At 26.0% G+C, this 22,779-nt stretch overlaps 1 protein-coding gene and 4 non-coding genes across 5 annotated transcripts; all 5 read right to left on the minus strand.

Moving 5' to 3' along the window:
• Positions 1–1,383: 1,383 nt before the first annotated feature.
• Positions 1,384–1,484, minus strand: LOC114165555. Its single transcript, XR_003599731.1, has one exon. It is a non-coding gene; the product is annotated as a small nucleolar RNA R30/Z108 (small nucleolar RNA).
• Positions 1,485–1,606: 122 nt separating this feature from the next.
• On the minus strand, positions 1,607–1,716 carry LOC114165376. The gene has a single exon (XR_003599697.1). It is a non-coding gene; the product is annotated as a small nucleolar RNA Z107/R87 (small nucleolar RNA).
• A 2,900-nt stretch (positions 1,717–4,616) lies between these two features.
• On the minus strand, positions 4,617–4,717 carry LOC114165563. Its single transcript, XR_003599732.1, has one exon. It is a non-coding gene; the product is annotated as a small nucleolar RNA R30/Z108 (small nucleolar RNA).
• A 129-nt stretch (positions 4,718–4,846) lies between these two features.
• Positions 4,847–4,956, minus strand: LOC114165382. Its single transcript, XR_003599698.1, has one exon. It is a non-coding gene; the product is annotated as a small nucleolar RNA Z107/R87 (small nucleolar RNA).
• A 6,846-nt stretch (positions 4,957–11,802) lies between these two features.
• On the minus strand, positions 11,803–13,189 carry LOC114180991 (transcription factor MYB2-like). The gene is made up of 3 exons (XM_028067302.1): positions 12,883–13,189; positions 12,641–12,770; positions 11,803–12,497 (listed from the first exon to the last, which is right to left on the minus strand). The coding sequence occupies exons 1-3, from the start codon at positions 13,037–13,039 to the stop codon at positions 11,993–11,995; spliced, it is 792 nt and encodes a 263-aa protein (XP_027923103.1). The 5' UTR covers positions 13,040–13,189; the 3' UTR covers positions 11,803–11,992.
• Between the last annotated feature and the right edge of the window lie 9,590 nt (positions 13,190–22,779).

The following is a 22,779-nucleotide window of genomic DNA, read 5'->3' on the forward strand; positions in this document are numbered from 1 at the left end:
CAGTTTTAAATGGTTTCAATTTATTAGGTTTAATTAATTGTATAGTACCCAGTTTGGGGCTAGTGTGTCAAATAGGTACCCGGTTTTAAAAAAATGTCAATTATAACAGTCAACGTCACTGTCAGATGTCATTGTGTTGATTTTCGATTCAGGCCCCATTTATGTTTTTTCGTCAAAAATTGAAAAAAAGGATGTGATTTTTTAGTTAAGCTAATATTTCTTCTTTGGAATATCTGCATTCCAAGTCCTCTTTTCTTTTCTTCTTTTTTCATTTTTTCTATTTTTTTAATAACTACTTTTCTTTTAGTATTGAGATCCTTTATAGTTTCAATGAAAAATTTGTGATGTTTTTTCGTTTCAATTTAGTACTTAAATAGGTGTAATTAATTCAATTTTGACCTAATAATTTTTAATAATTAAAATATCTTTTTATAAAAATAAAGTAATTAAGTATAAAAGTTTTACAAAAAAAATATTTGATATTTATATTAAAATTTAGTAGTAAAAGTCATTTTTAATAAAAAAATTAATATAACAATCATACCAATAAAAATTTTGATTTAAAATTAGTAAGAGACAATATGGTTCTATTTTAAAAATAAAAATTAATAAAACATGAGTACTTAATAAAAATGTCACGTGTCATTTTTAATTTTTTTTAAAAAAGTTAAAAATAAATAAAAAAATAAAATAAAAATTTAAAAATTTTTTAAAAAAAAAAAAAAAAAAACACAGATTGAAAATCTGGGTCCCCAATCTTGGGTACTAATTAAACCTTAATTGTAAGGTGTCAAAATCTTGTAATACTGAAGTGACACAACCATCTCATCAGGATTAACAGAATTTCTTTTAATATTATGAAATCTTAATCACAATAAAACAATTACCAACACATCTCACTTGGTGTTTTTTTTAATTCACAAATTTCAATCTACTTTTTTAAATATCCAAATCATTAAATGAAAATTATTATATTTAATATATTATCTTCAAATTTTACATATATTAATAAAACTTTTAATTTAATTTTAATAAAAGTAATTAACCTTTTATCTACAGCACCACATTACTAACTTAAAAAAATAATGACGTATTTAGCTCCTCAGTTTGAAATTGATATACATAGCAATTTTAACTAATACAAAATAAATATCAAATAATCAGTGAAACTGAAAAAGAAAAATCAAAAGTTCAGAATTCAAAAGGTTTTGGAACCGAAAAAAAATAAATGGAGGTCTCAGACGATGAAAGAACATCACAACCTAATTATAAACCAGATAATCAGCCAATGTAGGCAAAAACAAAGCATCACTGACCTCAATTGTGATTCAAAATAAAATGAACATAAAACAAAAAATAGGTTAGATTTAGAGGGGAAGGATATCACTCAGTGGTGGCCAAGATATTATGGTTCGATTCTGCCAGCAACTTTCCTCAATTTCAAATCTCAGAAGAGGGAGCTTTGAATCCTCATCGCGATAACAGTTTCCCCCAACAGTAAAAATGGTTCACAAAAATATTTATAATCACCGACCGAAAACAAACAAGTGTACATTTCAACAAAGTCAAGAATATAAATAACTATGATAATAATCAAAAACCAAAAGATCACTCAGTTCAGCGGGGTAATCGACACGCAACGCTATCTCTCGAAAGAGAGAAAGCTCTGCATTCCGGTCTGTTGAGCTTGAATTTTATGGAGTCATCACCGTGATCTTATACGATTTGTATAAAGATTCATCGCAAAATAAAACGTAAATCAAGTATTGAATAATGAAAACAAACAAAAGATGTCATGTACAATTAGATTAGACGAACTATTACTCCGATAGGGTGCGCCGTATTCTCCGATGCAGAAATGTGTGTAGCTCTGGAGGATTGTTTGCACATTCTGAATTTATAGGAAACATATTAGGGTTTCTGAGAAAACGAGAACAACGGACCATACGCAGTCGTTTCTAAGCGATAATACCTCGTTTTAGAGATGAGTGGGCCGGGCTCTATCATTCGCTTGTTTTAGTGGGCCGGGCTCTATCACTCGCTTGTTTTTCTTTAGTAACCAAAACGAAGAATCCAATTCCCTTAGAATTAATAAGTTTTCTTATGACACCCCCCATGCAATTCTGACTTAGCCTCATATAATGTGAAAATTACATTCCAGAAAACCTATTATAAAATATACACGCAAACGCATAGAAAGAGTACTAACAAAATTGTTGGAAGTAAGAGAAAAAGGTCCTAAAATGAAATGTTTTCTCTGTTTTTTTAAACTTGATAACACTTTTTAAGATGAAAACTATATAAGATCACTTAAATACGTTCAATAGACATGACAAATATAAATACGAACGTATCATTATTTTACAAATAATAGAAATAAAAAAGATATGAAATGTATATCAGATTATTATATTTTAAAAACTATTTTAATAATAATTTTTGCAGCGATCATATATAGATTAGAAAATGCTTAATCTCATTTATATTTAATAGAGTTTTAAAGGGATAAAAAAAAATTAAAATCAAACATTTAAAAAGTAAATAATAAAAACTAAGGATCAAAAAATTGATATTAAGTTAGACAAGGTTCAGGAGAAAACTCAATAATCTTATTCTGTAATCATGTCGTAACCATGTAATAATAAGGTATAAAGTTAGAATATGTAATATTCAAACACACAAAACTAATTAACCAAGATTAAAATAATTTCTATTAATATATGACTTTTTAGATTATACAAAAAAAAGTTACGAACGCTTCTCATTTTTTTTTAATTTACAAACTTCATCCTTATTTTATAAATATCTAAATCTTTTTAATAAAAATAAAATAACAACATTTCATATATATATATATATATATATATATATATATATATATATATATATTATCACAACTTATATTTTCTAAACAAAAATCTAATACAAAATTTTATTCCAAACAACTTCAATGTCTAAGTCACTTGAGAGAAATCCATTCAAACTTTGAAGATCATGATATTGAGTTGGTGATGGGATGGAACCAAATATATCATTGAAGTTGGTGATGAAAATGTAATGAATGAGTGTCAATGTAAATACACTTTTACATCCAACCATACATGTATCTTTTATATGTCATTATATCTTTGTGTAAGTAGTGATTATATAATCTAATTTAATCACAAATTATGTATCTGAAAAGTGTTAACTTTTTTATTATGAAAGATTTATAGTCTGTCGTAATCTTTTAAAGATAGAACGATCACTTGTTAAAAAATTTAAATGTAAATCATTTTTGTAATTTTAAGTGTTTAATTGATGTTGAAATAAATGATTATAATCATTAATTTTTTCATTTTTCATTGGTTATAAAAGATTCATAATCTCTTGTAGTCTTTGAAATATGTAATCTTGCTAAAAGATTAGAACATGAATCAATTTTATAATTTGAAGTGTTTAATTGATGTTGAAACAATGGACTCTGGTCATTAAATTTTTCATGGTGAAAATAATGATTTTTGGATAAAATTATGGTTGTGTTATTTTTTTTTTCAACTCTCATAAAGAGGCAATACATTTTTTATTCAAAACAACTCTAAATTATGATGATATAGTACTGTGACTTTTAAGTAATTGACCTGTGTATATTAAAATACATTTAATATTGATCTTAGTAAGTACCAACCAATGGAGTAAAAGAGATAAATACTTAGCTTAGATGACAAAATTACTAGCCATTGTAAAAGTCATTTCCATTTATAGGAGATAAAACTTATGTTTTTATACAAATTTCTACTACTTAAATCATGCTATGTAATGTATTTTATTTTTTTTTTGATTGATTAGTTTCATATTATTTGGACAAATTTTATACATGTTTCCACTAATTGTAAAATACTACAATCCATAAATTTTGTTACTTTTGTAGATCAAAAGTAGGTAAGATTGTTTGAACAAGTTATTTTTGGTTTTCTTTTTAATAGTCAAATAAAATATTTGACATTTGAATCATAATTTTGGTTAACTTTAATTGTCCTTATGTTATATTTGTCAGTTTGTCGGTCAATTATATTACATTAATATAATACGGTGCTTCTATTTTATATATTATATAATAGTGATTTATTAATTAATTATTTTATTGTTAATAAATAAAGTAATCAATAATTAATATTATAGAATAAATCAATATTAATATAAAATTACATTATTGTTGGTCCAAGATTTTTAATATTAATTAATATTGAAAATTTAAAGTTAAAAATATTTTTAAATTTAATATTTCTAAATTGAACTATTAAGTGTTAATTAAATATTTTAAATTGATTAATAACTTTTAAACTTTAATTTAAAAATTTCATATAATAAAATAAATATTATTAAAATCAATTTTAATTTAGAGAATGTATATATTGAAAATTCAATTACTTCATATAAATATGAAATTAAAAATTCAAAGTATTTGATATTTTTATTCAAAGAAACTATTTTAAAAATATATAAAATATAAAAGAAAACACATTAGAAATGCTCCATCCAAAAAGGATTATAAACGAAAAAATTAAATCAATATAAAACAGATATTAGTTGGAATATAATTCATACAGGCAAAATAAGAGTAGAGGGGAAAGAAATCACTCAGTGATGGCTAAGATTTATGGTTCGATTCTGCCAGCAATTTTCCTCAATTTCAAAACTCAGAAGAGGGAGCTTTGGAATCCTCATCGCGATAACACTTTCCCCCCACAATAAAAATGGTTCACACAAATATTTATAATCACCAAACGAAAACAAACAAGTGTAAACTTCAACAAAGCCAAGAATATAAAAAACAACGATAATAATCAAAAACAAAAATAGAACAGATCACTCAGTTCAGCGGGGTAGTCGACACGCAACGCTATCTCTCGAAAGAGAGAAAGCTCTGCATTCCGGTCTGTTGAGCTTGAATTTTATGGAGTCATCACCGTGATCTTATACGATTTGTATAAAGATTCATCGCAAAATAAAACGTAAATCGAGTATTGAATAATGAAAACAAACAAAAGATGTCATGTAAAATTAGATCAGACGAACTATTACTCCGATAGGGTGTCGCCGAGTTCTCCGAGGCAGAAATGTGTGAAGCTCAAGAGAATCGTTTGCACATTCTGGATTTATAGGAAACATATTAGGGTTTCTGAAAAAACGAGAAAAACGAACCATACGCCGTCGTTTCTAAGAAATAAAACCTCGTTTTAGAGATGAGTGGGCCGAGCTCAATCATTCGCTTGTTTTTCTTTAGACCAAAAAGAAGAGTCCAACTCCTCAGGATCAATACATTTTCTTATGACACCCCATGCATTTCTGACTTAGCTTCATAGAATGTGAAAATTACATTCCAGAAAACCTATTATAAAATAGACGCGCAAACGCATAGAAAGTGTACTAATAAAATTGTTGGAAGTAAGAGAAAAAGGTCCTAAAATGAAATGTTTTCTTGGTTTTTTTAAACTTAATAACACTTTTTAAGATGAAACTATATAATATCACTTAAATACGTTGAATAGACATGAGAGACGTAAATATGAACGCAACATTATTTTACAAATAATAGAAATGAAAAAGATATGAAATGTATATCAGAAACTTATATTTCAAAAACTATTTTAATAATAATTTTTGCAGCGATTGTATACAGATGAGAAGTTGCTTAATCTGTTTTATATTTAATAGGGTTTTTAAAGAGATAAAAAATAATTTAAAATCAATCATTTCAAAGTAAAAATAATGAGAAAAAAATTGATATTGTGCTAAAGAAGGTTCAGGAGAAAAGTCAATAAACTAGAATGCTTTTAAACTAAACTATAAGTAAGCTTAATTAAAAATATATAAAATAAAAAAACGTTTTATTAAACTAAACAATTCCTTATGTTTTAAAACTTTTATTCCCATAGTAATAAACTTAAAAATGTAAGAGTTTATGAATTAACATCCGAATGTACACTCCATGTGTTGAAAAAATACTCAAAATTTAATTTCAAATGCAATAGCACTAAAAAGTGAGCTATGGAGGCCATGGAGCCATCGTGTGAGAAGTGCTAAATATCATTCTCAGCACAAAAACAATGTTTAAAAGCGACAAAAGAAGAGGTCAACTTTCCTAATGAAACATATTAACATATTAAAGGAATCACACATGCAACACAATTCTTGCTTCATTTACCAAAACTCTTCTTTTCCACGTTAAAAAGCATATAGGTTTAACAAACGTATAAGCAACTGTGAGTTGTGGTCGACCCCATCCACACCTTTCACAGTTTGTGGTAGTGTTTGGGGTTTAATCTTTAAACCTGTCACACAATAAAACATTTGAGGATAATGTTCTCTACAAACAAAAACATGGTTTTTTAGTATATATACGTTGAAAGTCCCACATTGACTAGAGATAAAACTATTTCATAATATATAAGTGAGGTGCAAACCTCACTTTAAAAGTTGATTTTGTGGGGTTGAGTTAGGTTTAAAGTTCACTTCTAACAATACAATACTTGAGTATTATATTTTGTTTAAGATTATAACCTTATAGTTTCGATTAAACTTAATAAAGCAAGCATGTTAGTCTAAAATTAGTCGACTCAATCATCCATCCAACTAAGCAAAGTGTAATGTCTTTTATGGCTTTGAAAAACATTCATAAAATGTCTTATTCATAGGAAATCTATGCCTATAACATTATTCAACAATATGGTTCTGTGGAATGTTCTTCCAAATGTTTAATATGATAGAAAAATGAGATTTTGGAGCTGAATATAATGGTCAACCTGCGAATGAATGAGCACCAAAGTTCATTGAGAACAAATGCCATTATCTAAACAAAAGTTAGTCGAAATATTCTCTTGGTCAAAAAAATTTCTGTGAATCTTATATATTTATTCATCCTACTTGATTTATTCTACGAAAATTTGACGAAAATATTTTGAGGAAAAAAAATGAATTACTGAAATCACAGAGAAATAAAACTATATTTTATTCTAATCTTATTCTATTGAGTTGTTTCCGCATCATTGCACTTTGTATTCTGAAGAGATAAATGAATAATGGATTTGACACATTCTACGCAAAGGATATGTTCCCATGTGTGCTGTGCATGAACACAGTAAAAATAAACCAAGTGTGTGCTTGGGATCTACATCCATTGAACCAAAATTATGCTGTCACCACTTTAACGTACACTCATTTCTACATATCTTTTCATTTTTACCCTGCGTCAAAGGTTATTTACTTAAATTAGCCATGTAATATTTAAATGCTAATAACATGTTGGTTTAATAATATTAGATTTATATGTAACGGAATATCTTGACTAACCGTTTTTAAATAGTCAAAATAATATTTCTAAATTAAGCATAACTATAAAGTCGTTATAATTTATTATCTACGCATAGTAAGGGAATGTATAAGGAAATTACACGAGAGTCTATTCATTCTAATTGTAACACAACACCCTTATTTTATACATTAATAATAAATTTTTAACTATTTTTTTTAAATTTTAACTAAATAAGTTTATCTACAAATAAATAAAAATTCATTTTATTTAATAAATATTGAAATGCATAATTACTTTTTCCTAAATATAATTTGTCTAACTTTGTCATTTAAAATAAATAGCACATACTTTTTAACTTTCAAGTATTTTTCAGAATTATATATATTTTTTACATAATATATTATTTAAACAATGTTAAATATGTTTTTGACAGTTAATTTTAAATGTAATAAATTAAAAGTGATCTATCTTTGAAATTTTGGACAAGTTAGTCTTTCATATTTAATAATACACGTGAATTTAGGTTTTTAATATAAATTTTTTATGCTTATTTAATATTTGAAACTTGTTTTTTACACTAAATCGAACTAAATCTCTAAAGAAAAATTATTTATTATTTTCACAAAGAAAATAGAGATGAAAAGATATTTAATCTTAAAAATTGAAAGAAGATACCAAACTGAAATTCTTAAATTAATAGCAGGGCACCGAACAAGTGGTTCCGTTGCGTGTTTCAAATGAAAACTATCACTGTGCATTTTTTTTTCTTTTTTAAAATATGCGAGTGGAAAATGAAAAATTAAAATAAATTGAAAAGTTACTCGATATGCAGTAAATGAAAGAAATATATATATATATATATATATATATATATATATATATATATATATATATAAAGAAGAATAAGATAAAAAATAAACACAAAATCAAAGACACTGTACGTGTATATTAACAATTACCCTGTAGTTTGGGTGTTTGCGAATTTATTGTATTAAGGAGAAAAAGTTATCTTATTTCATCCATTTGTGTATAACTTTACCGTTAAATTCCATCAATACCTTACCTACAAATACAAATTTATCAGTTATGTTTTTAAAAGATTTTTTCAAGAAATTATTGCAACTTGTTTTTAGATTATATTTCTTCCAACTTGTTTTATCTTTATATAGGTTGAGGTTGAATAATAAGTTTAATTTGAATAATTCAAAATTCTTGATAAGTTCAGATTAGGCATTACTATTATATTATGAAGATTTTATTAAAAAAAACGAAAAACATCTGTGAAACAAATTTTACTATGTTTTTTCTTTTAATTTTGAATTAGTTTAGATAATACTTTCATCACTTGATTTACTAATTTGTTTGAAGTCTTTTAATTCTTCCAAAAAAAAATGGTTTTTATAATTAAATTGATACCTTCAAATTACAATTTTAAACTAATTGATCAAATCAAATTCAATTCTGTCGTTGAATTTAACATAAAAAAAGAAAAATTAAACTCAACTCAATATTTTATTTTAATGAGATGGATAATAAGTTTGTCTAAATAATACCCGACCCATCCTCCTACCAACCTTAAAAAAATCATCATTTTCTTTATGTGATTTCAGTCTTTAACATAACTAAATTAGTGTTGTGAGCTTAATCTTCATTATTTGATCTCTCTAATATCAAACTCCTATATTATTCTTCCAATACACACGGCAAAAAAGAAACATGTAATTTAAGATATAATTACCCTTACATAATCACATCATTTTACTAAAAAAAATTAAAAAATAATGAATCAAAAATTATGGATTAAGATATCATTATCGAATCAAACAATAGAGGTATAATATAACTTGGGCCTTCCATATATAATATTTTGAAACATAAGCAAATGCTATACCAAAATAAAGGAAAAGATAATTGTTCACACTGCTGCTGGCAAATTTGTATCAATTACAAAACAGAAAACACTATTGCCAGAATCTACTAATGATTTTTAAAGATTATGTTATAATTCAACATATTGGAATTATTATCACCGAATAAATAAACTTATAATATATTTTTTTAATTTAATTAGTAATTCTGAAATTGAACATCAATATACAAATAAAATTCAACGATGGTCTTATTTGACACTGAGATAAGGATACGGTTAGTGTTTAATAAAAAATGGTATTATACAAATAAAAATTGTACAATACATGACTAAGAATGGAACCAAGATCATCTCAACCTGTATTTATCATCAATAATACAACAAGCTAACGTTACCATATGAAAATTAATATGATATACATTTTTTAAACATCTCTAAAATAAAAAAGTATATACACATAATATCTCATATTGAGAAATTAAACCTCAATTCAGTAAAGAAAATAACTCGAACAAAAATTAAGAAAAAAACATCTCGGACGAAAGATAGAAGAAATTAGGATCTTATAGAAACATGTCGGTCGTACACAACAACAAAAATAGTTAGTGCTTAGCACAGGGATGTGCAAAGAAAAGGACGTAGTAAGATCGGCATGAGAATCGTAGTGATTTGAATGTTCAATGCAAGTGAATGTGCACATCACTTCTCTATGCATTGCATGTATTAAAAAGAGTTGAGGTTGAGAAAATGTATATGTAATGAAAAGGTGAAGCACGCGCAAGTGTTGTGACAGGATGATCCATGGTAGGGACAATTTGGTCGCCAAAACATTAGATGTCTTCTTATCAACACTATTCTAATTCATTGCTTTCACACCTCTCCTAAATGAATGGAACAAACACAACATCGCTACTCAAAATTTACAATCTGATTTTGGTTATTGTCAAGTATGATATATTCATTTACGTTATATAATTAGAATGTAAATTATAAGTTATAGCCAAATATATATTTATTTAATTCCATATTTTATATATTTAAAGTGTATTTTTTAATATGAAAAATAATAATTACTCAAACATAACATTAATTTTAAATAACTTTTAAATTATTAAAAAAATTTAATGAAACTTAAACATAACATTAGACTAAATCTATATTTAAAAGTTTTATATTTAAATAATTTCATTTAAAATTTTAAAATATAAAAATATCGACAGTAATTAATGGATAGCCATATATATATATATATATATATATATATATATATATATATATATATATATATAACATATATTTTTACAAAAGAAAGCGGTAGGCACGAGTCCAAATCCTCTAGTGATTTTTCTTATACTGTCTTTTGTTGTGCTCTTAAAATATACTCTTGTTGGTATTTTATTTATTTTTTAATATATTGTAAAACATCGAAATGATTGTCCATCAGTATATTTTGAAGACACAGCAGAAGAAACACAGAACAACCAATAAAGAATTCAATAGACACTATCCATACCCAATCTAACCTTTTTAGTGGTAATGACAAGTCAATTAATTGATATTTTATGTCCTCTACATCTTGGACTTGGAAACGACAACAACTCATGTTAATGAATTAACATTTCTTAAGAATGATTTGAAAAAATTAATCAAGGAAGTTACTTTTACAATTATAAATTAGGCATACTCTTTAAGGTTTATTCATAAAACTACTTTTATTGAACGGAGAAATTTGCATTTTAGTACCATCTCTCGTCTTGCTATTGAGTTATAGTGTATTTATTCATATTTCTATAGTATTTGATGTATTTTTTTTGTTAAATTTTCTATCATCACTCTTTTGTTTATTTTCTTGTAGAATGGAAAGGTTGCTTGATTAATAAGAAAATGAAACAAAAGAAAGGTATCGGTTTGTAAAAAGTGGAAAAAAAATGTACATGTGCATACAATTATTAAGGAATATTATTATTGAAAAGACTTCCATGTGAATTAAACATAATTTGATCTCTATTTCTTATAGTGGCTCAAATGCTATCAGTTTTGCTCTCTCTCAGTTTTTTAAAGTCGTAAGAATGCTTTTTCTTTTTTATGTTGAAGTTTTCATTATAATACGAAATCTCAGTTATATGATTTTAAGTAAACTTTTCCGTGCTTGGTTCTATGTTGAATATAAGTTACCAGTCCAAAATTAGATAGCATTTGATTGGATAAAAAAGTTATCCTGAGTTTTATTTCTAACTTGTTTTCATAATATTAAGCAACAAAACACAAATCACGTCGACTTAAAACGAGATGAAAGCAGAACAAAGTTTACGGTAATTTACGCTTAAATTAATTTTATAAACGTCCTTTCAAACGCAGTGCATCGTAAATGAACTGATGCTGATTTGAGTTTAGCCTGTTTCCACAACGACAAAGACTAAAATTCATGTTCTTTCATGGGAGCGACATCATGAAATTTATCGAGACAATATCCTTCTGGATTTTCGAACTTTTAACTACCTTCTCGCTGAATCAAATGTCAAGCACAAGCGTGACCATGCATAAAGCAACATGAAAAATGAAAATGTAAATGTAAAAGCAACTCCAACTCCCTTCTCTTTCACGATCTCTCTAACTACAAAATAGCAGAGACCGAATAACAATGAGAAAGAAGCTTACTTTTATTAGTTAAAAAAGTAAAGGAAAAGCCAAAGTGCATGTATTTTTCATCTCTAGGACAAGCTCATGGAACTGACCCTTACGCAGTTTCACCTGCGAATTTGTACGTCAAAGTCACCGAATTAGCACACACAGACACACTTGTCTGCTTTCTCTGGCTTTAACTTGCGTCACGCAAGGAAATTGTCTTTAATTTCCAGATCATCACAAAGTTGCTGCATAAGCCACAGATTCTCATCATCCCACAAACTCTCCATTGAGTCCCCACCACCAAAAGGTAGCGTCATATTCCCCCGTGCCATGTCTCGGTCATTCAAATTTTCACACAAGCCCGGAACTGAAACATTATGACCCAAATCTTCAGACTTGGCACTTGATGATTCCAAGGCATTGGAACCTGAACACGAACCGTGGAACCCGTTTTGGTGATGGAGCGGAGGGGTTGGGTTCGGGTAAAGTTCGGAGGGGGACACATGGAGCGGGTCGTGAGTTTCCGATGACGGTTGAATCCGCTCAATCAAACGGGGCATCCACACGTAACGTAAGGCATCTTTGAACTGTTCACTGTCGACGTCACACTTCAGATTCCTTGCTTGCTTAAGCACACGAGTCCTCCAATAATTCTTTATTTCGTTGTCCGTTCTACCGGGAAGATGCCGAGCAATTTTCGACCACCTACGACATATTATATAGCGCACTAATTAGCGTCTTCGTGCGGATTTCTCAGTTTTATTCCATGTTATCCACTAACTCGCAAATGAAAAAAAAAAAAAAAGAACAAGAATATATTAACCGAGAACATGTTCCAGTTAATTTACCTATTGCCCCACCGAGAGTGAAGGTCCAGAATGGTTATCTGTTCCTGGAGTGTTATATTTCCACGACGAACATCGGGCCGCAAGTAGTTTAACCATCTCAGCCTGCAACTTTTCCCTGATCTCTTGAGGCCTGCACACGTTTAATTTTACATTATTAACAAGATAATAACTTGATCTATTTTAGAATCCACAATGCTGAGAGTGTTTAGTTTGATAGCGTATATGGAGAGAGTAATAAGTGCCTGCACAGCGTGCGACGGAATTCCAGCGACCGTCGCCGTGGGTGGCGACGTAATTTTGGAGAAGAGCGTCCTCTTCAACGCTCCATGGACCTTTTCTAGTGTCTTCACTATTCTTCACCTCTTCTGCGGACCGTGATTTCTTCTTGTTAACATCCATTATGTCTCTTATTTATATATAGGAACGCAAATTATTAACATAGTGAGAGGATAGTGTTTGGGAATGAGACATACATATACTTTGGGAGATGAGTGTAAGTGAGCGATATATTCTGTGGGGATGAGACAAGACAAAATAGGAATGAAGGAGATGGTTTTTTTTGTTATTGTTCTTCGGCTGTCAAGAACTATATAAATAGCTCCCAGCGTCACCTTTCTTTGTCCGGTTTTTTTCATTTTTTTATCTGTTATTTAAGAAATTAACTTATTTTTTCCGCTCACGTACACCGGTCTGACTAAGTATATGTAATAATAAAATTAATTAATTCTGAAACTGAAAAGAGAAAATAACTATTTTAATAAAAAACAAAGCATTACTACTTGACACAAAGTTAAAAGAGACTTTAACTAAAATCTCGAAAACTAAAGATGACATAAAAGATAATAAGATAGTCCTTTTCTATATTATGTACTTTTTTGTAGAAACATGTATCTATATTAAATGTAATGTAGATTCTTTTTTTTTGTATGAAAATTTATTAATATTATGTTGGAAGGACACATTTCATTTTATTAACGTACATATTCTTTATAAATTTTCATTTCATTATTATGCCATAGAATAATCATTTTATCAATATTTTTATCTTTACCGGTATTTTATTTTATCAATTTTAAAAAATAAATTTATTTTTTTGTCTTTAATCAAAATACCTATTTAAAAAAAATATTTAAGACTAAAAAATAACTTATCATAATTTAATAAAAAATTTGAAAATATAATTACTAAAAAAAATTATGATATTCAAGTCATAATTAAAAATCGATTATAAAAAATCACATAATACAATATTTATTTTTTTATTAATATAAAAAAATAAATATAAAAAAGTTACAGGATAAAACATAATGTTAAATATTATATAAATATTTCGCGTGATACAAGAGATAATTGCTTGTTTCTTCTTTTGCTTGTTTCTTCTTTAAGAATGAACAGAAGATTTGAAAAATGATGGCAGTAATAATGGAGAAATAATGACAGAAATAATTAGTTTTTGTCTAATTTTTCTTTTTTCTTTCCGTAAAAAAAAACATATAAGTATAAAAGATGAGTACAACATGTAAAAATTTTTAAAAATAATAATAAAAATATAAAAAATATCTTAATAATTTTTTATTATATTTAATTTTATATTCTATTATTTATTAACATTAAATGTTGCATTTTATAAAAAAAATTAAAAATACCTAATTTAACTTTAATTAATTTTTCAATGTACTACTACTCAATTTTAAATTTATAAAAGAAATAAAAAATACTTAATTTAATTTTAATTATTTTTTCAATATACTACTACTCAATTTTGAAAAAAGACATATAATTTAAAGAATTTAAAAATACATATAATTTTAAAAAAAATTCAAAAAAACACCTACCCTTATATAGAGATGGCAAATAAACCCGTCCCCGTGAGTATTATCCGAACCCGTCCCCGTTTTGACGGGAAATCCCCGCATTGACTGGGTATGGGTATGGGTTTAGAGAATCCCCGACTTTTTCAATTGGGTATGGGGATGGTTATGGGTATGTACATATCCCTGCCATATCTCCGTCATCATTTAAATTATTAAAATATTCACAATTAATTAAGTAACCCTATATATATATATATATATATTTATTTATTTCTCAATTTTTTATTTCTTCAATTATTTGGTTTGTCATGAAACTCATTCACATCTCCAATATATTTTTCATCTTATCATAACATTTATGTAATTATGTTAAAATGATGTATGTCAATTAAAATTTTTTATGTCTCATATTTGAATATTTCTATTATTTTTTAATATTTTATTTATTATATATTTTCTTTCACATGAGTATGTTTAATACTCTCAATTTAAGTGTTTAATAGCATAAATCTTTCATTTACTAGGTAATATAAAAAAAATTCTTTACTTATTTTTATTAATTTTTGTTTCATTTGAAAAACTCTTTTGTTTCGCTAAAACAATTATTTTTTAACCATTGAGTATATATATTGATATTTGAAAAGTGTTCTTAGATGTCTAAGGTATTTTTCATCTTATCATACCCTTAATTATACATTCGTTTTCCTTTGTATGATTTCTTTCAATAGTTTCTCAAATTGTTTATAAGACATACATTTGTTAATTTTTTAATATTTTTATTTGTTATTTATTTTCATCATGTAGAATACTATTTCAGTATATTTTATCTAATTATTTTTATTTTCTAACTCATTATATCAATCATACTGTAATTTTTCACTATAATTGTATAAATAACTTTTATTTACTACAATACCAAAATTTAATGTAATTGCCATGAATATTTTTTTATCACCATCCAACATATATTGGAGTTCAAAAGATACAATAATCATGTTAAATTTTTTTATTATGTTTATTATTTGTTATTTGCGTCATTTTGATTAAGTGATGTATTATCATTTTTATTAGTGTATAAAAAAGAGATTCATTAGAATTTAAAAAATTGAAGTAAACAAACATTTAAAATATATTTTAATTTGAATATTTGTTTTCCTTTAAATTTTTTTTAAAAATATTTTTAAATTTTATCAACTAGGTTTCATTAATGTTTGCAGTTTGCAAATTTAATAAATGTTTTAGTTCTCATGAAATTTTATTTGGTATTCAATATAAAATGTAAACAATTATAATTTATTTCAAAGTATTTGATATCAAAGAAACAACCATCCTCTAATATTAAATATTTGATAATATTATGTTTCCTTTACCGTAATTTTTTTTATTTTATAAAATTAATTAAAATTTATATTGAAGTAGTAAGGAAACGGGTACGGGTATGGGTACAAGATTATACTCGTTACCCAGTGGGGATGAGGATGGGATAAAACTTTGATACCCGTTGGGTTTAGGTATGAGAATGTGTATGAGATAGTGAAACCCGTCCTCGTCCCACCCCGTTGCCATCCCTACCCTTATATCCTCCACCACTTTGTTTAGTAAATTGATATACTGACATTTATTATTTTCGAATATCTAGGTTTACTTAATACTAATTAAGTCAAAGAATATTTTACAAATACATCACTCTTTGGGACTGGGTTCTAATCATCACTTGACACTTGATCTTGTATAAGAACCAGATGCACAACTATATGGTGACAGGGGAGCCATGGCTCCCCCAATTTATTTTTTTTTGAATTTTATATATATATATATATATATATATATATATATATATATATATATATATTTATTTATATATTTTTTAAATTATATTTATATATTATTTATATTAAGTTTATGTAATGAAAAATAATAATAAAAGATAAAATAAAAAAATTAATGGAGACATTGATTTATAAAAGAGATTAAGATTTTTTTCTGGCTATAAGATCTTTATACCATGTAAATTATCATGAAAGTGTGTGAAGAGAAATAAATACAAAGAGATAGATTGGAAAATAGAGGTTGGGAAATACATAGATTGAGATTGAAGTATATTTTCTTGCATGATCTCTCACGTATCAAAGTTAGTATCTTATTATGATTTATGTATGTTAAATTTATGATTCTTTTTAGGATGTTTATCCCAAATTAATATAAATCCTAATTATGATTTTAGGGATTCTTTTATGAAATTGGTATGAACCCTAATTATAATTTTTCCAGATTATTATAATATTTAATTATGAAATTTAGGGATTTTGTGTTTTTCGCTGCCTATGGTAATTTTTTTTTGAGTTTTGAATTTATACAATGTTGCTTATTTAATTAAAGTGGTATGAGTTTTGTTATGTTTTACATTGTGATAATTGTGATTTGTGAATATAAATTTAATTTTTTCTAAATAGGCGAGATGTGATAAATTTATATTAAAAAGATTATGATAAAAAGTAAAAAAAATGATTCTTTTTTTAAAGAAGGTTTGTGATAAAGATGAAAAAAAAATGCATTTACGTTAACTAAACGAGAAATTTTATGAGAAGCAGGAATTCAAGACAATCAAGAATAAATCTTTAAAGTTCTTAGAGTTATATACAATGAATTTAAAAATGCGATTCGGGAAAAACGGCCTCAAATGTGACAATACCACCAAATCAAATTAATGAGGTTATCTAAAATGGTATTCATGATTTGGTATCATGATATAATAGCATTATATAATAGCGAATGATAATATTTTTTTAAATTCTACTATTATGTGAAGAAAAAAGATGAAGAACTTTTTTCTGACTAAAAAAAATTATATATAACAAAACTAATTTGGCACCCCTACATTTTTTGTTCAAGTTCCGCCACTGATAAGAACGATATATTTATATTAAAATATTGAATATTACATTAAAATTAAATTTTGAAATATTTTAAAAAGTGTGAAACATGTTTCATCATAGTATAACATTACTAAATGTAACATGTTATTTGCAACTTTGAACTTATCTATTGGTCTTGCTCATTTCATGGACTGTAATTAATTATTGTCTGGGTTAAATAGACCTTTACCAAATGCAATTCGGTATAATCCACTATAGTATCAACCCAGTGACTAAGATTCAATTAATAACATAATAATGTCTTTTTATCAGTCTAACATAACATAATATGACATTAAAAGTTCAATCTTCTATGTTGTTGATGTAAACAAATGCAATTTAATATGAAGTACATTACACCAATACTTTATCAGATTTTTTTTTATATTATACATAATTTATTGTTTTTTCTTACTTTGGTATCAATTAATTTTTTATTATAAAATAATGATTTTATTTAAACTAATTAGAATAATCAGGACCAGATATATTATACAGACTTTTTTGTATATATAATATATACTTAGAATTTATATATTTTAATTTGAAAGAATTAAGATAACCCTGATAATTCATAATTGTTTCAAATATGCTATATTGAAAATTAAAATAACTAAATAAATTTAATTTGTATATATTATTTTTAATTTGTATAAATATTTTTAATTTTAAAATGTTCGTATTGTGTCATAATCTTGTTCAATAGACTAAGATAAAATAATACAAAAATAATATTTAACTTATACTAATTAGTTAGTATAAAAGTATATATCATGGACAACGCTATATAAATTTATGGTATAAGTATCAATCGTTGAAGATGATAAAATCGATATTTTAAGGAACGTGAAAATTATATCTGTTATTGTTATTTACTTAATCAAAATATTAGATTAATAGATAGATCATTGTCCAAAATTTAACAGACGATTTCAATTCAAATTTTAAAATACTATCATAATAAAGTAATTAAAATTCAAAACAATTTTTATGTAGTACAAAAATGTGTTCATTTTATACAATGAGTTACATTAAGAAGTAGGATTATATCATCTCTACTTTTCCTTCTCATTAGCTTTATTCACAAAGTAGACTTTATCATTGTAATTGTTAATTGTTGTCACTCTCACAGTAAAAAATTATAAACAATATAAAAGTCGTTCTAAAATCAAAATCAATTGAGTATTACTTTGGACTATAATGCACTGAATACTACATTTTGTAAGTCCCAAACAAAACAACACTCTGTTTCACAGTGTTTCCTATGTACCATCCTATTGTGTTTCTCCTTTGTGTAATGAGAGAGTTGACTTGTTATGGAAAAGAGGAATGAATCCAAATCTAAATCTTCCTCGAAATTCAACAAGTTCTGCACATGACTTTTCTTCCTATAAATATTTTAAAAATTAATATTTATTTAATAAACATTTCATCCAACAAATGTTTTGTTATAGACCTTTTTTATAAATTACAAACACCTTTGAAATAAAAATACTGTTTAAAATAAAATTTATTTAAAATTATGTAGAAAAGTGTGAAAGAGAAGGAAGAAATTAAAATAATTTGAGTGTTGAAATTTATTGAGTTACTTTTTTAAGTATCATGGGTAAAATAAAGAATATTCACATTTTTCAGGAAAATGATTTTGATTTTAAAAAATATCTCGTTTAAATAGGAAATTACACCATTCTTTTGTTGATAATTTTTAAAGAAAAGCTTACATATGCCATGAAAAGCTTTTCATTAAAAATATAAAAAAAATCGTCTTTGCAAGAATTTTTTGATTTCAAACTTTCCATAACGACACCTTTTTTTATGTAGGTATTTTTGCATTATATGTTTTTAATGACTTTATGCCACAATCAAAAGTAGAACAGTAGAAATTCAGTCAAGTGAAAGGTGTACCAAAAAACATAATTTATTTTTAACTATTTGAATTTTATTTTCATTATTAAAATTTCATTTATCAACCTTAATTCAGTTTTATTTTAATTGAAATTCATTCAAAAAGATGAAAGATGTAGGAAGAAAAAAACGTATTCAAATTTTAATAGTTTTAATTGAAACTTCATTCACGAAGAAAGAAAATAAGTGTTCTGCGACTAAAAAAAGGTGAATTCAATACCAATAATAAGGTAAAATTTGTATGGGGTGATGTTGAGGCTGATAATACTAATAAGGAATAATTTTGACATCTCAATTATACTCTCGCATTCAAAATATGTGTATGTTGTTAAAAAAATTCAAAATACATAAACCTCGTGATAGAATGTTGAATAAGACAATAAAAGGTAAGGTATGTGTGCATTCTCTTTTAATTCCGGTTAAACAATAATAGCAAATTAAAATTATATCTGAGACAGGGAGTTAAGCATTTAATTACAATGATTTTAATTATTGTAAAAGTTATATTTACGATTAATATCATTATCAAAATGTATACATATCCTTTTTATTGACCAATTAGACGTTAAATTATTGCACTTCAGGGTTAGAACACTGCTAATTTCAAGAATAAAAATATAATAATACTCTCCAGATCGCTTGCTAAAGGATAAACATGTTTCCATGGGCAAAAGAGAAGGATTAATTAAATAGAAAGCGAGAAAAGAGAATAGATCCATTGACTCCTTTTGCACATTGACATGAGTAGAGATCTCAAAATGGGTTTTAACCTACGAGTCAATTCGGTTTATCATAAGTTTGAGTAAGGTTCAGTTGAAAAATATTTAGTTTTTCTTTTAAAAGTGAGTTGAACTCAATCCGACTCACTTAAACCACCAATATTTTTTTTACAATTTTTTTATTTTTTTAATAATTATTTACTACTCCTATTTATACATGTTCACAATTTCATATTTTTAAAAGCTAGAATATTGCTAAATAATATTTGAATAGTTTGAATGTTTAATTAATTTGATTGTTAAGTTATATACATTGATACTTTAATCTTTAACTATAATCTTCATAATAAATTATTCAATCAACCATCTTATAAACAAATTTTTATAAATTAGCAGGACAAAAATATATAATTATATTTATTTAGATTTCGTTGAATAATATGACATAAAATGTGAAATATTAGTCATGTTTTATTGGATTTATGAATACTTACAAATAAATAAATATTTTTTTTATGTAGGTTGGTAAGCCAACCCACTTAATCCATCAACCCGTGGCGGATTGAGTCAAGTTGTAAAATTTTTGATTCATTATAAAGTGTATCAGATTGGATTCACTCATTTTCAACTCGATTTGTAGTGAGTCAACCTGTATGAATCGGGTCAGGTCCCTTTGACATATCTAACAGTGAGATAGTCATCAAATTTTAAACATATTTTCTTTAATTTGTCTCACAAGGATTTGTTACTTTTCTATATAAATGCCTCTTCTAAATATTTTATATATTAATAGAAACTGGAATTTGGGAGCTGAGGATAAGGTCAAAAGTCCGAGAATTAAAAAAAAAAATGCAAATCTAACAGGGAAAGGATGAGCATTGAACACACAAAGTTGATCGAGAATAAATCCCATGACCAAAACAAAACAAAAATTAACACAGACGGTGGATTTGTGGTAGTCCAATTATTCCGTTATGGTCAAAAAACCTTTTTGTGGATCTTATATTTATTCACCCTACTCATTCGGCATTGACACACATATACTTGCATAGTGAAAAGGAAATGCTATTTTTTAGTAGCGTAAATGGTTTCAAAATACATACAGCTATATATATATATATAACACATTATAAAGCACACATTAGCAACTACGTTTGTTTATGTCGAGAATAGTTAAATTGTGAGTCAAAAATCTCATATTAGATAGAATAAAAAAAATAAATATTATATAAAAATAAAAACTCATAATACTATATCTTAAAGTTTTAATATAAAATGATATCAAATATTTAATATATGTAAAACTAATGTCATATATATATATATATATATATATATATATATATATAATTACAATCATAATTGTAACCGTATATAAAAATAGAAAAATGATATTTTAATCCATTTCTTTTTATCTATTTTTAATTCAATATTGTAATCATCATTAGATAACCTATTTGAATTCTTTTTAGTGATGTGATGTGACAATCTAATGATGATTAAAATAATAAATTAAAAGTGGATAAAAAAAATGGGTTAAAGTATCATTATCGATAAAAATATAACCCATCAGTTTGTTCGTATTAACAATTCTAAATATTTATATAAATGATTTGCACTCCTTGTATATTTATTCCATTCCTTCCGTATCTAACAAAGGTACAAAACCGTACTGTTTGGAAAATTGGTATGAAAGAAAGAAGAGCGAGAGTACTTATTCATTGGTGTGGTGTAAATATATTCCCTTTTCTTATTCTGATCTCCCACTATGATTTCACTGTGTATTGTGGAAACCGCAATTGTCTTAGGATTCTTTCCCAGGCAGCATCTGCACTTGTTTAGAAACTAAACAACAATTTTTTTAGAACTGACTTTTTAGAATTGATATAACTTATTGATTTTGTATAATTAATTTATAATATAAAATTTTTATTTGTTTATGTATAAATTGATGATAAACATGATGAGAAGAAGTGAGGTGTTTGGATATAGATCCATTGAACCAAAAATTGTGGCACATAGAGGTATTTGAAGCTACGTAGGTTTTGATTAGGCTATAGAGATGATTGGTTGAGTGTTGAGTTTGTGGTGATGAAAGAGGAGGGTGAGGATGGAAGAAAGGACATAGTAATATCAATTGAGAATCGTAGTGATTTGAATGTTCAATGCAAGTGAATGCGCACATTAGTCAAAACGTGTCACTCAGTTCAAGTGAGTACAATTCTGTGAATGAACAAAATATGGAAACGTGTGTAGAGAAACAGTTGAGAAAATTGTAGATGCAAAGGTGAAGCACGCGTCAAAATTTTGAGCTCCCTAATTGGTGACACTGAATCATGGTGGGGGCATTTGGTCGCTAAAAACGTGAAATGTGTTCTTATGAAATATAAACAGAATTTTTCGATTACTTAACAACTTTTTCTTATAATTTCAAAATATTATTTTTTAAATAATCTTTTATTTTATCTTTTTTATTTTTAATATTTCAAAATTATTTAAAAGATGACATTTTATGTTATAAAAAATTATTATCAAAATTTAATAATTAAAATATCATTCTGTTAAATAATATTATTACAGAATTCATTTTTTTACGTCACATATTTTCTCATTCCCCAATGAATAGGACCAAATACAGCAGAGAAATTCGAAATTAATTTTGATTACCGTAAAACAATTCAGGCAAAAGCACTATGGTGTAAACTTTTAGAAAAGTTATCGAAAATTAAAAAAAAAATCACAAAAGGTATGACAAAATAGTTTTAGAGTTAAAATAGTATCACCTA

The sequence above is a fragment of the Vigna unguiculata genome, chromosome 1 (genome assembly GCF_004118075.2).
Source record: "Vigna unguiculata cultivar IT97K-499-35 chromosome 1, ASM411807v1, whole genome shotgun sequence".
NCBI lineage: Eukaryota > Viridiplantae > Streptophyta > Magnoliopsida > Fabales > Fabaceae > Vigna > Vigna unguiculata.

Coding starts and splice junctions, on each gene's coding strand:
- LOC114180991 (XM_028067302.1), bottom strand. CDS start 13,039: ATGGATGTTAACAAGAAGAAATCACGGTCCGCAGAAGAGGTGAAGAAT. Junction 12,771..12,882: donor TTCCGTCGCACGCTGTGCAG/GCACTTATTACT, acceptor AAACGTGTGCAG/GCCTCAAGAGATCAGGGAAA. Junction 12,498..12,640: donor CACTCTCGGTGGGGCAATAG/GTAAATTAACTG, acceptor AATATGTCGTAG/GTGGTCGAAAATTGCTCGGC.